The following is a 17,051-nucleotide window of genomic DNA, read 5'->3' on the forward strand; positions in this document are numbered from 1 at the left end:
GAAATCTAAGCACGCTAACCCACAACCATACTAACACCCCAAACTAGCCAATCCCTCGAGTGAGATTATATGAAGGCACTGTGCACAAAACCACGACCCCCCCCCCCCCCCCGGGTCTCGCACCCACGTTCCTAGAACAACAATATTTTTTATATTTGCATTGGTATTAAGATGGCTTTGCTAGTCACCAATCGCTGATAGTTGATTTCTTACATGTATGGGTCAAATATATCCGGTGTCTTTAGTTCAGAACGGGGGGTAAACTTTTTCAAGTTTCCCTTTAGTCCCACTTTCTAATCTGAAGATTAAACCTACAAGACAAATTATATATGTAATTGCTTTCATAAAGTGTGTCTGTTACTAAATCTATAAACATGGATGCCACTGTAACTCATGGCATATAATTCTAGGAAGGTTTGCTCTCAATATCTATGTACAGCTGTACGTGTATTTAACTACCATAACACCGTAATTTAACGTCATTAATTCAATAATCCAGAAAAAAGGCTTAAGTCCTCGCGATCGGTGTCTCACACGACTCTGCATCTTCGAGAGCCCTATATCTACAACATCCGCAATGGCCATTTTTGTTCCTGAGCTTTCTGACCTGCGCCCCCGCAGCCAATATAGTTGATATTGTCACTAATACCCTAAACATTCCACATCTCAGTCAGCCTCCTACTCAACCCCGCTCGAGTAGTATAAGGGGAAACAAACGCTTCGATGACGGTCAATGAAAATCCCCATTTCAATATATCACACCTAGTTTTCGTAACAAGATACTGATCCCACCCACTTGTATCTGTCCCGGCTGGCTCGATATAAGGTGTCTTGGCCAAACTGGCACAGCGATACTGTATTGCCCCTCCCGCTAATATTAAGAATATCACTATTACGGCGGACCACATAATGAAGAACAGCAGGTCGACAGTAATGCCTGTGAGTGGGTGAAAGGGCCTTCGCCGACAGTGGTTGTAGAAGTGAAAGAGATTATAGATGGCCATGAGGCATCCGACAAGGATTGTGAATATGATATACCTATATTGTATAAGCTTACAATTATCAATAGTATTGAGATGATGGGGACTAACGGCCAAGACTCATTGTTAACCATCAACACACTTACGGCTATTACCGCTAAGCTGACGATTAACTGAAGGGTGCGAACTATTGTGAATAGCTTTGAGGGCCACATTTCTAGGCTTGGTCTTTCGTCTCCCATTTTGTGTTATTCGAAGCGAACTACCTATCAAACTTAAAATCGAGCTTGAGGTTGCAAAGTATTTTAGGGCAGAAGAAGCTGTAGACGAAATTTTTTGAATCAATTTTACCAACTAATCAACCGAGTAAGCAGGCAGCTTAGTGATATTTATCCTCACCTATTCTTACAGCGGGCTATGTGAACAAGTAATTCTCAAACCCCAACAGTCATAAAGCTGGAACACCAAGGTTTTGGTTAGTGTGGAAGGTCATAGCTATACGAGGCTCTGCATAATAGGGCCGAAAGTCCTATAAGAAACTTACCTACCCCAATTATCCTCCCATCAGTTCCAGCCGCGTTTTTTTCTTTCTTTCTTCACTTTGAAGACACGTCTATGTGTGACTTTACTTAAGTGCACGCGTAGGCTCGGGCCTAAAGCTGCTGTCTACGAAAATCCATGAGACGTAATTTCCCCTTCAAATCAGGTTTAGTAAGGTTTGTTTAGCACGCTTTTTACATACTAAAACAGTAAGCGATAGGTTGTCTTGAATCCTTGAAAAGCGCCAATCGCTGTCTCTCCGGTGAGGGCGTTGAGTCGAGCTATTCCTCCCTACGGGTCGTTAAAGGCTGACCAGCGGATAAGAGCCGTGATCCAGAGCAAATCAGATTCAGTGGCCGATTTCCCTTCCAATCTTTCGATTTCTTCCCTAGCCGTATGTACCTAAGTGTAGAAATGCAAATGCACTTAAAACCGGGGTTCTTGCTAGTCCCACCATGCGCAAGAATATGGAAGTCGGGGTTTCCCCGGTAAAATACGGCACAGGACCTAAGACTGGGTTGTGCTCCATTTAGATAGCATAGCCCTGAGCGGTTGCAGATCCTGGGTAGCAGGGCCGGGAAATAAAGAAAGGATCGATCGCTAGAAATATACAATGAGATCCCGAGTCCCGAGCCCCCAAATCCCCGAAATCCGAGAACCCCTGTAAGGACCTCAAAGGCCGGGGTTGAAACCGATTAAAAACTCAAATCCCAAGATTCTATTACAAGCTCCTGTCAATTGGATAAGCTTTATGCGAATGTATATTTACGTTTTATACTATATCTACTAGCCTCGTGCCCAGCCTTGTGTGGATGATTTTCTAACATGGAAACGAGACTATATCTACAGATATACCATTATCGTTAGTATCAGTATCTCATCACATAATTATGGGGAAAATAATATACGTACACTGACGTCATTTGGAATCAATTTGGTTTACCTGCAACAACGGATTATGGAGAGATCGAACCAGTGTGTGATTCAGGGGTCACTGTGTCGAGAAAGCCACGACTAAGGTGCTGGAAATCGTGGGGAGCGTGGTGTACATTGTGTAGTTGATTTTGGATGATTAATAGAGGTAGAATCGACTGCTTGGGATGCATAGACGGCTGTTGTGATGGATACATGTATTGACTTAGGATGGTAGAACTGGCTGTCTTATGTGTCCACTCCAAACTTTATTTCCGTTAGTAGTCTAGCCCCACGGAGTATATATCAGTTTCATCGCCCGCTATGGTCTAGCGGGTAGATACAGTATACACTACATGTACTAAATGCACATACTACGTACATGTTGGAACTAGGATTGAAGTTTTGATCCGTTCCCCAGACTATTCACACCCGTGTAAGGGTGACTATAGGTTCATGAGTTTGACTCGTGTTTCCATAAAGATCCCATGAGCTTTGTTTCATCTTCCTTCTCAGTCCTAGATGCCGTTCTAGCCGCGAAACGCGAATTACGAGATGTAGCTAAGTACGAGTGATATGCCGTGATGTGCTTTGTAGGGTTAGGGTTGTGATATATCGTTAGCGAACACTGTCCAGGACTAGGAATACTCTTAAGAACACAAAACATGTTCGCAATCAATGATCAATATGCCTGGATACTTGTAGCTGTCCATAGAAAGTTGCAGAAATCCCTCCAATCAGAATGCTTCCTGGAACGAGTATTTCCAGTACAAGATCTTCAGCTAACCACAGTAGGCAATATCAAATAATTGTCATCCAGTGATCTACAGAGCACCCACCTAGTTAACTGTTAGTATAATTATAAAATAGTCGGTATTTCATACAAGACGACCTGTTATTGTGGAGAGTGCATGGCGCCCCAAACACCTTTGTCACAGCTTATTCTCGATTACGCTATGCACAGTCAACCCTGCACATGCGGCTCCTACGAATCACCACCATGATCATCAATCATCACAAATTCTTACGAGGGCATCAATAATGAACACCTTACACTTCCATCGAATTCGCCACATATCACCATCGCCATAAGAACAACTGCCAGGCCCGAAAACCAACTCAATTCCTTTCAAAATGCGAACTTTCGAAAGTATAGTTGTCTGTCTCTTCGCGCTCTACCTCACCTACTACTGCCGTCGCCACTACTCGTCCACCTCCGAAGAGATCCTCGAAGCTGTAACACCCATTTTCGAGAATATCCAGAAATCAGATATCATGGCCTCAATCAAGGAAGTACTCCTCCCTGCGACCGCCACAGGAACGCCGACAGCAAGCACTCTCTTCGAAGCACCCACTGTGGTCCCAGATACACCGTCAACGCTCACTACTTCTCGCCGAGTCGCAAAGGCCTTTGAGGCAATTGAGCAATCTGAAGGTGCTGGAGCACGTGTCCGCCGTTCTGTTGGTACCGCGCAGCTCAGGAACTTCAGCCCGTTCCTTATGTTAGATCACTTCACGATTGGCCCTGGCGCTGGCTTCCCCGACCACCCGCACCGTGGCCAGGAAACGATAACCTACCTCCTCTCTGGCTCCGTCGATCACGAAGACTTCGCTGGAAACAAAGGTACCATCGGCCCTGGTGATCTCCAATTCATGACCGCCGGTAAAGGCATCATGCACGCAGAGATGCCCGGACTCGCATCCACCACCCCTAACGTCGGCCTCCAGCTCTGGGTAGATCTTCCTACAGCTCTCAAGTTCTGTGAACCTAGATATCGTGATCTGAGAGGCGATGAGATCCCCGTCGTGGAGGCAGATGACGGGAAGGTGAGCATCAAGATTATTTCCGGGGAGTCTCAGGGCGCAGAGGGCGTTAGGGAGCTTGCGTATACACCTGTTTGGATCTTGGATGTGACGGTCAAGGCTGGGGGGACCTTGAAGCAGATCCTGCCGAAAGCGTGGAATGCATTCCTCTATATCCTGGAAGGCAGCATAATTGTCGAAGGGAAGGACGTCCCGACATTCCATAACGTGGTGTTTGAGAAAGAGGGCGACGGTATTGTCGTTGAAGGAAAGACAGATGCAAGATTTGGTATGTTGCTTTTAAACCCCCCCACTGAAAGGTTTCATATGCTAACCATAGATATAGTTATTATCGCAGGACAACCTCTAGACCAGCCTGTGGTTCAGCACGGCCCATTTGTACTGAATACTAAGGAGCAGGTATATGAAGCCATGAGGGACTACCACGGTTACCAGAATGGCTTTGAGAGAGCAGAGGGTTGGAGGTCTGAAATCGGGAAACGGATGGATTAGACTTAGTACTTATTATCTGTTTTTTTGTAACGTAACCGGCGCTATGGGATTGGTATTATTATTAGCATTATTAAATATTTGTATTCCAGTTTTGTGTTAAGAAGATTGTTGTGCTGGCGTATGTTAAAACCGTATGCAAATTTTTCCCGAGCAAGACCAAATCTCTCCATGTTCCGTGGGGCAATTGCTAGTGCATGTTGAGGGTATTCCACAACAGATCACTCGAAGGTACAGTTGACTGCGATAATATTTCGCTACATCGATATTCTTACGCCTTCTATTTGTCGAGGGTCCATTCCACTATGGAACTAGCCAATCCGCTAGTCCCGTAAGCATTGAAAGAGGGTTGATATAGAAAATAGGCGCTAGTAGCACCATAGCAACATGGCGCAGCGGAAGCGCGCCGGGCTCATAACCCGGAGGTCCCCCGATCGAAACGGGGTGTTGCTAGTTCAAATCCCTTCTCGGGCATCTTTTTTCTTTTCTCTTTTGCCAATTTTTTTACCTGCGATGCTGACACCGTAAATAAAACTCTGGATTGTCCGTTACTTTACTAGCTCCTGAAAAAAAAAAATATTATCGCGGGGTAGATATGATTGTTATCGCCAAGTAACGACTACATAATGCATCACAATACATCACTCGCTACACTACATTTCGTGCCATCAATAACATCGCATAATCTACATGTAGTATAGAAAAACCTTAAAGATGGTTAAAATTAAAGAATAAAGAGGAACCACAAGCAGAAGTAGAATTTGAACAAAAAACCATCTGGTCAGAAAAGAATGTCCATCACATCCCCCCAAAGAACAAATTTCTCAAGCCCCTTCAATTTTAGTAAGAGGCTTCGAGATACAAGACCCCCTCTTTTTTTACACACAATCTCGCGCGTAACACACATACACAATTGGTAAACATCATTAGCAGCAAAAAAGAGAAAAAGAAAAGAAAGAAACACCCCACCGCTTCCCCGCAATGCAAGAGAGACAGACAGAACAAGAATCGGAAAACACGTATCAAACGACATTAAACCCTTCTCCAGGGCTCATCGGTTGCGCTCATCTCCTTGCCTGTTGTCGGGCCAATGCGCTCCTCGTGCCTGCTGCTGCACCCGTAGGGGCCCTGACGGCCCCTGCTCCAAGTGTGGGCTTCTTGAAACCCGAACTTTGAGTTGCACCTCCACCAAGCGGAACATTCGCCGCACCAGTAAGACCGCCGAGGACCTTCTTCTCAGCTTGTTGTCTTGGAATCGGCGCCTTCCTCATTGAGATCCCCGAGTTCGCAGACTCATCTCTAGGCCGTTTCTTTCCCGCATTTTGTGGTGGAGCAGTTTGAATATGTCCAATTTTTGATGTCGAGGTCGATTGTCCAGCCCCTCTTCCACGCTCCATTCTACTTGCTGGCCTGTCGATTGCCATTCGACTACTAGGCCTATCCATTGTCCTACTTTCAGATGTCGCTCGATCCACTCTACTCACAGGCTTTGCGATGGCCCTGCCCTCCGAAGGTGCCCGGTCCATTCTACTCGCCGGCCTTGTGCTTGCACCGTATCTGTTGTTTTCAAGAGGAAGTTCATCTGGTACTGGAACTGCTTTTGTAATATTTTCGACGGGACTTTTCGGTAGCGGCACTGTTGCTGCGACTTCAGTTGTTTCTTTTCCTGCGGCATGCGCAAATTTACAGCAGGCACCAAACTTCCGTTCCATCTCGAGAAAGCACCACGTCTCCTCTGCTGCCATACGTGCACGGCGTTCCCCATTCAAGGCTGCAATGGCACTTTGAAGGCTAACTGTTGCATTTTCAAGTTCCTCCTCCAGTTGGGCAACACGAGCTTGGAGGCTGGTAATTGGATTGTTGTCTGGAAGGCTACTTTGAATGGGGGGGATCTTTTCTGTTTTTGCATCGAGGAGTGTTCGCGCTGGTGGGGCAGAGCTGGATCGATATTTTCGGCCACGAGGAGGGGATGGTATAGTCACTTCCGGTTGAGAAACCTCTTCAGCAATTGTCTCTGGGTATTCAGTATCAGCCTCGATAATTTTTGCCGAATTTTTAGCTGGGCTTTTAGCTGGGCTCTTTGCAGAATTCTTAGCGGGACTTTTTGCTGGGCTTTTGGATTTTCTGGTAGTTGTAGGGACCGATTCGATGGCATCCTCCGTTTTCTCGTCTATAACAGGTGGAAGGTATTCTTTCAAAGCTTCTAAATCCACGGAACTGAACTGCCTAAACTCTTGAGTCTCCCTTCTTCTTCTTTCCTCCTTTTTCTCCTCCGCGGTCAATCTCATGGGTGTAATGCTCTCGAAAAGGCCAAGAAACGCCTTTACAGGCGATTTCGAGCCGGTGCGAGAACTTGCTCGAGTCTTCCTAGCCGTTTTAGGCGTTTCTTTCGCCGGTGATCGGCGGCGCTTCTTGACTGTGATTGGAGTACCTTCGGCCGGTGGATTAAATTTTATCTTTTTTTCGGGCGACAAGTCGAAAAAGTCGTCGAAGTTGACCTGCGGCTGTCCAGGGGTTTGGGCAGATAGCATACCCTCCAAATGCCGAATCTTGGCTTCCTTCTCCCGTAACTGAGTGCTTAATTGGCCTTCAACACTCAATCCATATGCTTCTATACCGGCAGGCGACCCTTGAATAGTGTTTAGTCTATGAGGAGTTGCAGACGAGAGAGAAAAGTTGTTTATATTGTCTTCTGAAAACGCCGAGGGTAGAATATCAGGATTCATGAATGTTGAAGGGCCCAGTGACGCGCTGGGCGTCCCAAAAAAGTTCTTGCTGTTCGCCAAGAGTCTCCTAGCGGGTGTTGTATGTGATTTTGCTGAGTAATGCAGGCCCGGGAATTGGCGCTGAAGAGGAGTACTCATATTGAGAGGATTACTGCTTGGGTTCAAGCTTACCGCGACAGTTTTATCGAGATCTGCATATTCAGCCTGCTCAAAGTCATCTTCTGACGAATCCACCCCCTCCTCATTCACCTCCTTGTCCACTGCCTCCTTGCCCACTGCCTCCTCGTCCACTATCTCCTCGTCCACTGCATCCTCATCCAACACCTCCTCGTCAACCTCCTCGTCAACCTCCTCATCCGAGCCTGAATCTGGGCCCGACGATCGAGAGTCTTGACGGATAGATGAGTTAAGGTTCTTACTCCGTCGTGCAGCGCTGGCTTGCCCAGGATGATACTTCCCACCTCTTTGTTGGGGCCTTCCCCTTGGTGTTTCTAGTTCCTGAGGGCCAAGCATATTTAGTGGAGTGGGTGTATCCATATTTGAATATGCACCTTCAAGTTGCGTGCGCGTTGTTTTCGGTGTAGATTCGTCATTATCTGATCCGTGAACGTTGCGGTTGCGAGTACGGGGTGTGGGAGCAAGCACCGAAGACTGAGGTGTGTTGAAGTAGGCAGTGTCATCTCCGGGTGGTAGCGGGACAGAAGCTGCGTCTGAAGGTGAGGTCATGGCTGGTGGTTTGTAACAGGTTGGTGGAGGGGAGGTGGAGGTGGAGGTCGATGAAAGATGGATAGATGGATGTGTTGAAAGAGGAATGTACGATATCTCGCGTATGCAAGGAGGAACACTTTGTCTAAGCTGAAGCAGATGATGTATATAGAGGGGATGGATTGTTATTGATGGCGGGGGAGGGGGAGGGGAGGGGAGGGGAGGGGAGGGGAGGGGAGTGCAGGAGGGAGGAAGAGGACTATGCAAAGTTAAACAAGGGGCAAGTGTATTAACAAAGAAAATGATTGTTTTTGACGGTGTTTTGCCAGATCAGCCAGCTTTGTTCCGTGTCGCTATGGCAACGGTAGGGCAACGCAGGGATAAACAAAGGATATACCTGTTCAACAAATCTTTCTCCGGCAACGACTCTGTAACGCGCATACATCTTTCGAAAGTATCGACACCGGCGCCATTTGCATTTTCTCTCTCTAGGCATCGGTTTGTTATATCCTTCGACCCAATATCTTCTCTGTGGATTGGGCAGAGTTCTAATATCTAAAGTAAGAGTAAAGTACATATTTGTAACTTGTGAATATTGCCTACTTGCACATCTCATCATCCCACCACACTTCCTCTCAACTGTAGCCTCCTCGCTACATAGCCATTATTAGCCTCTATAGTGTTCACAATTCCGTTTCCTGACTCTCTTTTCCTGGCTGTGAAGTGCCTGCCTTTTTCTTCCGTCATAACTCTATACTATACTTCCTACATCTCCGTTAATTCTTTCGCCTTCCTCTCCCACATTCTCTCTTAGCTAGCCCTTTCAGTATATACCCCCCCTTCTGTGCTGCATATTGGTACCTACATACGACCAGCATACTCTTCATCAATCCAGGACACGAACTCCTACTCCTCCTCCTCCCAACCCCACACGTGCTAGTTAGTGTCCACCGTCTGTGCCGGCGCCCTTCGGTTTCGCACTCGGTCACTCACCACTCACTTACTCACCACTCACAACACTTCCCACACACTCCTTCCTGAGTTTCCTCAACCTCCATTCCTTCCTCGACCAACCCCGACATTCAGCCAACCCATCTTCTACTTCAACGCGTTTATCCGTTGCCTCAATTTCTGTCCGTTAACAACCCTCCCGTTGCTTCATATTCTGTCACCACCACTGCCCTATACTTTTCAACTCATTTTACCGTGATCCGCTGGACGTGGCTATGCAGAGGGCTCTTCTCTAACCGCCCACTCCCAGACGTACACGAAGGAGTCCGTCCCCTTTGTGAAGGAGTGTTTTGTGCATCAGACTTTCAACATCTCGGTTCATTTGAATATTCTCGTAAACTCCTTGCATCCGGTTTCTGTTTCCACATTTCTTGAAAAAAAAAAAAAGGTAGATATTTCAATTAATCCCCCGGCTACATTTGATTTTCATTCATATATATCATATACTAATTCTCTATCAGATTTGCTATTTGATCCAAAAGTGATAATGTCGCCAACAAAGCCTGTCTCGGCTCCCGTTAGAAAAATGCCAACAACTGGATCGTTTATTCCCCGCCGTGTCAAGACAACATCCAAAGTATCAACCAAATCGATAACTTCTTCATCCAGTACAACAGACCCTTTGAAAAAGAAGGTTCCTGTCAAAACTTCCAACATCAAGAGTTCCAGTACCAAGACACTTTCTATATTCTCGGATAAGACTGCAACTCTTGCCCCGACGTCAACCGTGTCATTGTTTTCCAACATTGCGGAGGCCAATAAGGAAAACATGCCATGTGGGCCGTCAAGATCAAGCGTTAATCGTGCTAACAATAATGGAGGATCTCCAATAAGGCTACGGTGTGAGTATCTCATCATTATACTCCCTTTTCTCTCTCTTTATGCAATCAACCATTGAAGACTTGTGACGCATACCTCCCGTCTTGGAGTTGAATATCGATGACTTTCCAGTGAATGCTTGATTCTGCATGATTTATTTCGTTCTATATCCTTCCAATGACACTAACGCGTCTATCATATCAGCTGGTATTTCCAAGAACATCTCCCAGAAATCAACCCACAAGAAAAAGACTTTCGGTTATAATCGTATTCCCCTTCGTGAACTTGATACCCAAGAGGTCTTTGAGAGAGATGAAGCAGTTCTTGGAGATCTTCGCCGTCGTAGATCTGGTGAACACAGTGGCGCCATAATCGAAGTCGAATCGGTCCTTGCGTACCCCTCTCCGAACACGGCTAATGCTACTACTGCTCGTGCGTCATCGAGTAAACATTCGGCTACAGGTGTCACTGGGACCATTACAGCGACTGAATACTACCAGGATGACTCCGCTGATGAGCGCGAGCAAGAAATTCGCACCAAAATTGATGTTATTCTAGCCTCTACTTCCGGGGACTCTAAGGGCAAAGGCAAGATTATGGCAAAGACCATTCGCCAAAGGTCCGCTCACCCAGCTGTTCGTCAGATGTCACCAGCTTTATCGCCATACCGCTCTGAGGCCTCTGCTCCTTCGTCCCCCGTAAAGTCTCAGGTTGATTCTCCCCTTCGTATTTACCGCTCTCCATCACCGAGAAAGGCCTCTCCCTCTCCTATTCGACGTTCTCAAAGAATTGGCTTAGGTACAAAGGCTGTCAACACACTTTTGGCGGAAAAGAAACTGGTTGCCACTGTAGAGGGCAAGGAGGGTGAGAAAACGAAGAAGGTTATCATTACCACTTCTGCTGCTACAAGCGGTGCATTGAAGAAGAAGTCCAGTACGACGAGGAAGTTTGGAACTAGCTCCTTAAGGAGAGCTGCTGGCGGTGCCACGACCTCGGTCTCAGCAAGAGATCCCTCTAGGCCTCCTTTGGCTCTCACTGGAGGGAGGGTTATGGGATTGGAAGGAATGCGCAATATGCGATGATGCTTGTTACAGAGACGGTGGTTTATTGGAACGACCACAATTGTGTAAGCGTCAATTGGTTGTTTGATCACGATACAGTGATTTTTATACTGTATTGTGCCCAGTAGTTCTGGCATATTCATGTGGTGGCTGCGGCAACGGAGTTAACTTCCTCTTTTAGGTTCTTCATGTTAGTGTTCTTTAGTGGCTTTAGTGTAGGTCATATGGATTGCGTCTACGTTTATCCTATGTGCGTGTTTGCGGGTGTCCATTATTAGCTACGATACGTTTGTGTACTTCTTATATCATGTTTTGTCTTTTTTTTTTTTTTTTTTTTTTTCAGAGAAATGGTAATGTTTCTCGTATAGGTATAACTTGGGGAATGAAAAATCTGAAATCCTGAAGAGAAAAAAAGGATGGAGAAAAATTGTTTTATTGGGCGCTGGCGTTGTTTTTTTGTGTTTTTTATTTTATTTATTTATCGGATCCTATTTTTATTTTTCTTCAAATTGCACTGCGGCGCGGGGTGTTTGCGTGTTTTTGGTTTGGAGGGAATGGGGGAGAAAGCATTGCTAGGGCAACGAGCGCAACAAACTATTCTATGCTGCCTTTTAGAGGCTGGCTGTTTTACATTCACAGACCCAGGGGAGGGGCGTTCTTTTTCTTTCCTTTGTTATTTTTCTTGAATATGGACCTTATGAAAACTTCACGACCTTAGATGCTAAAAACAGGCTACTATAGACTACATAAATTTTTTATAATCAAGTTGGGGGTGTTCGTTTACGTTCACGTTCACGTAAGTGCGGAGAAGTTCGCGTTTAATGAGGTTGAGGTTGAAGTCGTGTTTTTCCTATCTCGGAACGCGATGGGCTGGCGCTAGAGCAACTAAATTAGTTCAACTGCCCTTTCCCCCTCCTTTCGTACGCGCATGGTTCGCGACAGGGCCGGGGATTGGCAGAGGCTTACTGGGTACATCATGTAATGTAATTTACGTACCAGTCATTCATGCGATGTGATGTGATGATGGGGCTGGGGATGGGGGGGCATGTCATCTGGTATGGAGATGTGGGGCGGTGTCCCGACATGAGGCTGGTAGCCCGAGTGATAGTATGTGATTGGTCATGTAATATCACTCGGTGGTAATTTTAAGGTGGGATTGGTTTTGTAACGATTTACGGGCGCTTTCCTGATTTCCGTGATAGATATGAACTCTTAAATTTGCTATATACCTAGATAGATGTGAATGGGGAGCTGAATATTGCTAAACGTCCGTCACTACGTAGGAGCGCATCCGATAGTTATGCCTATCGTATCTCTAAACCATATTATTTCTCTGCCTTCAGGCGGTGAGACGTAGAGAGAGGCTGTGGCTGCTGGCTACAAGGCCATTCTCCCTCTCCTTATGTTCTTCTTTTTCCAATCCTCACAGGTTGTAGAATCAACTGGGTAAGTAAGGCTAAACCGATCAGAAGGCCCCGGACAGCCACGCTAGACTCGTTATTTTGTACGAGGAGAGTTATTTCTCTTTTCTAAGCGAGCCATTTGAGTTTCAAATATAGCCTGGCGGTATGCGCCTACAACTGTATTTACGGTTGACAGCAACCCTTTATATGCGAGTGATATTTCATGATCCAACAATCCATAGGCACTAATTTAAGTTTTCCAGACGATAAACATGATCAGTCTGCGTGTGTGTCAAGGCATATCTATTGGTTATCTGGGTACATATGTCGATGCTTAGGATCTGAGACATTCTCATCATAACCCCTAGCCCTGTGTCCGAGTGATATTCTATGCAGCATGAACTCGTACGATACAGTCAAGGATCGGAATCAGACTATGGCGCATCTTTTTTTATTCTTACACCATACTACAAGCCCACGAAAAACGACAACCATTTCCCAACCCTACACTCCAAACTGAATCCTCCTCAAGTATATATCCCTTCGGATTATTTTGGTTCCTCTCAATTCATAGGTATCGTGACAAAGGAAATACACGCCAAAGTAAAAATAAGATAAGGGGCTAATATTCACTATACTCCTCCCAATCAAAGAAAAATATTGCAAAAACAAGCAGTATCATGGAACCCGTTTAAATCCATATCGGTGCCTTGACGAGAATACTCCTTCCTCTAACTTCTACCGCCATGAATCCAGCAACTCTAACCTTCTCGTTCTTCGGGGCCTCTGGTGCGCTAGGTGTCTGTGCAAGTGAAACTTGGCTTCCAGCAGCTCCCGGCCCATTTTGCTGTACCTGGGGGGGCATATTTGGACTTGATGGCGGTGGGGAAGTAATCCCTCCTCCCTGGAGTGCCTTTTTCACTCGAGAGAAACCACCGACCTTCTTCCCGGGAGGTTCTTTGGGGTTCTGTTGGGGCGGTGTTTGTGGTGGAAGACCCCCGATTCCGGCCCTTGATGATGGCATGGGTTTCGGATCGTCCTTGGCCGGCAGGAGCGGTGGTACCTGAGTTTCTCCATCCGCCGGCGCATCTTCTTTACCTTCGCCGTCACCGGTAGGTTTTTGGGCTGTTGGTGCGGCCAAGGGTGGAATACCCGTCTCGGGCTTCATGAACTTTGTATCGAACCTTTCTCCCGGATGAGGGTACCAGACCTTTACTTCTCTAGACTCAAGGGGAAGATTTGCTGCAAGGCCTATAGCAATATCTACAATCATCTGCACGCCCCCAAGCAAGCCCATCGGCGCCGGCTCATGAAGGTGCTGTTGTAAACTTTCGACTAATTTCTTAACCAAATACTCGGCCAAACGAGTTTTGACATCCGCAGCTTGTTTGCCATTGATAACACCTTGAAGCGCATCCAGAGTAGTGAGTCTCCAATTGCACACGCGTGTACTTAACGCATCGTCTTCCTCACTGGATTGTGGCAGTGGTGTGTTTTTCCTGATGCCTTGCTCGATAATTTTCAATTGAGTACTCAAATTGATATCCAGAGCAGGATGAAAGAACTGTTCGAGAATTTCATCAACAACCCATCTGGAGATACTAGCTCGTCCGACAACAGTCATTTCGCGACCGCCCTTCAGCTCAGCACCAGTATTTATGACACCTACGAGCCATCCTGGAATCGTCTTCCAGGACTGACGAATCTCAAACGCAACGTTTTTGATGGCGCCATCGAGGCGTTCAAAACGTGAGACATACTCGTTGTCATCCAGTGAAGTACGTGATTGAGAAAGACGCTGGTGGGCGAGGGTATTTTGGAGACGCTCGATCTCGGACTTGCTCTCAAAGTAAAGGTTTTTAACCTTGCGGTACTTGCCCTCTACATACTCATGGTTGTTAGCATCCTCAAGCCACTACTCAAGAAACATATTTACCATCCTCAAGTCCACTCGGATTCACGACTAAAAACGAGATGTGGAAGGACTTTAAAGTCCGGGGAGAAATGGATTAAGAATAAGTCACTGGTGATAGTATAAAATGCACGTACGCAAAGTTTCATGTTCCTGGACTAATTGCGGAACATTTATAGCTTCTGGAGCTTGTGCTGCTCGAGCATCGGATCGGGCATCAGCCCCAGATTTCTCTGGTGTCATTCTTCCTTGTTGTCCCTCGAACTTTGCTGGGTCATAGGGCAGTTGTGATTGACCATTATTACCGGCTCCGGAAGCCCCACCTTGATTCTGGTAGGATTGTTGCTCAGTCCCTCTGTTGTTTTGATGTGCTCCTTGTCCAGAATAACCCTGCTGTCCTAAACCAGATACCTCGCGGGAAGGAGGGCCTGTCTGATGGGGAGCATCCGTTGACCGACGCGGCGCATTATTTTGTTGAACTGGAGTCATCAGGGCACCTCTTTGGTCCTGCTGTTGGGAGTTTGTTTGTTGATAGTCTTGCTGATATTGCGGCGGGTGTGGTTGTTCGTAGTACCCTTGCTGTTGTGGAGGCGGCTGCTGATGATGGTGCTGATGTTGCTGCTGTTGATGCTGCTGTTGCTGGTGTTGTTGCTGGTGTTGCTGCTGCTGTTGGTGCTCAACAGTGCCTTGGTGGTTTTGCTGATACCCCTCTTGGTACTGTTGTTGCTGTTGTTGCTGCTGTTGCTGTTGTTGCTGCTGTTGCTGTTGTTGCTGCTGTTGCTGCTGTTGCTGTTGCTGGTGGTTATAATGCTGTTGCTGTTGGGCCAAATGGTCAGACTCAAATGAGTGCTGTGTGTCTGTGTCAGTCTCGAGTGGAGACGGGAGCATAGACTGAGGTCTGCTTGAACCTCCGGCCGAGTGAGAGACTCGTATTGGCGAGTGTTGAAGATAAGGGTCTAAGCTACCGTTATCGGAGTGCTGCTGCTGCTGATAATGCTGAATAGGCGCAGGCTTGTGATGGCGTAACGAGATACGTCTAGAGATACTTGATGCTGTACTTTCTGGCTGAGGAGAGGGGGGGCCAGGGTTTCGTTCTCGGTGGAGAAGCTTTCTTGTTGAAGTGGTGTGAGAAGAGGAGGTGGAGGGGGGTGAGGGGTTGTTGTCGCTGTGGTGGTAGTGGTTGTTGTTGTTATTACTCAGTTCAGCCGCACCTTTGTCAATGGGTACAAGTTGAACGGTCGTACTAGGATGTTTGCCAGAATAACTGTCCAAGACCGACTGACTGGAGAGAGGGGCAGATATAGTTGGGCGGCCGGGGGGGGCTGAAGAGTTTTGCGCAGGGGATAATGAAGAAAGGCGGTTTTGGGAGTGCCCTTTACCACTACCGAAGAAAGAAGGCATAGGCATGGTGAAAGGGCAAAACTATTTAAGGGGTGGTGGTGGGAGGAGGGGGAGTGCGTAGAAGAAAAGTGAAAACTAAATAAGGACCTGGGCCGATGGAGAAGAAGAAGAAACGCACACACAGAGCGTTTGATACTACAATATGTATGTAATGTACTATGCACTCTGATGGAACGGGGAGAGAGGCTGAAGCGCCCTAGAGCAGTAAGAGATGGAAGGAGGGAAGATACACCTTCTCCTAAACGGATACGTGAGGGGGGAGTGAAAGGAAGGAGCGGACGGGAAGACGAAGAGAAGAGGGGAGGAAGAAGGAGTGAAGGCGAGCGCGAGTGAGTGATTGGGAGAGGGGGGGGCGCTTCAATGTTGGATGGCGCGGAAGCCAGAGGTGAATGTCCTCCTCTCTCCCAGGTCTCCCAGGGTCTCTAGATTGCTTCTTCGTACTCGGTATGCGGTGTAAATACAGTACCGTAGCTATTCAATTCCTCATGTATGCACTAAAGCAGGGCAAACTGCTCTAAAAGTGTTGCCAATTCCGAACGGAGATGTATGTACGTTAGTATAATTTACGTTCACGAACCAGATGGATGGATGGATGGGCATGGGGCCAGAGAATCGGAAGCCGAGAGAGCTCTTCTTTCCACTTCTGCACACTATCTGATCTAAGAGCACAACGTGAATTATTGCCCCCCTCAACTCCAAGTCTTTCCGTTACTCATTGCCCTGTGTGCAGTGTGCAGTGTGCACTCAGGTTCTTCCCCCACCCACCGGCTGAAGGACGCCCCTCTCCGACTTTGGAGTAGTAAACCTCTCCCCAGTCCCTGTCGTTACCGTTTCAGCCTTAGTCTTGGCTGTCCGCTATTTCCCTGTGGCTATTTTTGGCGGCCGGCGGGGCGGTGTTCGAGTGCAACCCCGCTATTCTTGCCTTTTTTGACTCGGTAAGCTGTGAGATATGTATCACCTACAGTACCGTGTGAGGGATATGGATATTTGTTGAGTGAAAACATAAGCTGAAGCTGTAGGAACCTCTCTGTCTGTAAGGGTCATGAGATGTAGGTGCGGCTGAACGTAAGCTAAGTTAGACTTAATTTCTTTAGCGAGGGCCTTATCAGGGCGACAAGGCGATAGGGTTAGGGTTGTTGCTATCGTCACCCATCCTCACTCGATGTATATACAGCAGATGTTTCTCGATTGATTTAGTCACTTTCAAGCTAACCATAATTGGTACTGGTAAAGAGTCTTTGAGCGAGATTAGATACATGTGTTAGACA

General features: G+C 46.9%; 4 protein-coding genes across 4 annotated transcripts; 2 read left to right on the plus strand and 2 right to left on the minus strand.

The window, feature by feature from the left end:
• Positions 1 to 3,566: 3,566 nt before the first annotated feature.
• H6S33_005583 (uncharacterized protein) lies at positions 3,567 to 4,748 on the plus strand (the record flags this gene model as incomplete). Its single annotated transcript, XM_044836944.1, has 2 exons — positions 3,567 to 4,524; positions 4,582 to 4,748. The coding sequence occupies 2 exons, from the start codon at positions 3,567 to 3,569 to the stop codon at positions 4,746 to 4,748; spliced, it is 1,125 nt and encodes a 374-aa protein (XP_044698892.1).
• A 1,061-nt stretch (positions 4,749 to 5,809) lies between these two features.
• H6S33_005584 (uncharacterized protein) lies at positions 5,810 to 8,197 on the minus strand (the record flags this gene model as incomplete). The annotated part of the gene is made up of 1 exon (XM_044836945.1): positions 5,810 to 8,197. The coding sequence occupies one exon, from the start codon at positions 8,195 to 8,197 to the stop codon at positions 5,810 to 5,812; it is 2,388 nt and encodes a 795-aa protein (XP_044698893.1).
• Positions 8,198 to 9,713: 1,516 nt separating this feature from the next.
• H6S33_005585 (uncharacterized protein) lies at positions 9,714 to 11,088 on the plus strand (the record flags this gene model as incomplete). Its single annotated transcript, XM_044836946.1, has 2 exons — positions 9,714 to 10,029; positions 10,211 to 11,088. 2 exons carry the CDS (start codon positions 9,714 to 9,716, stop codon positions 11,086 to 11,088), a joined length of 1,194 nt encoding a protein of 397 aa, XP_044698894.1.
• Positions 11,089 to 13,161: 2,073 nt separating this feature from the next.
• Positions 13,162 to 15,789, minus strand: H6S33_005586 (uncharacterized protein; the record flags this gene model as incomplete). The annotated part of the gene is made up of 2 exons (XM_044836949.1): positions 13,162 to 14,351; positions 14,520 to 15,789. The coding sequence occupies 2 exons, from the start codon at positions 15,787 to 15,789 to the stop codon at positions 13,162 to 13,164; spliced, it is 2,460 nt and encodes an 819-aa protein (XP_044698895.1).
• Between the last annotated feature and the right edge of the window lie 1,262 nt (positions 15,790 to 17,051).

This window comes from Morchella sextelata, assembly GCF_020137385.1.
Source record: "Morchella sextelata strain SCLS chromosome Unknown scls_2, whole genome shotgun sequence".
NCBI lineage: Eukaryota > Fungi > Ascomycota > Pezizomycetes > Pezizales > Morchellaceae > Morchella > Morchella sextelata.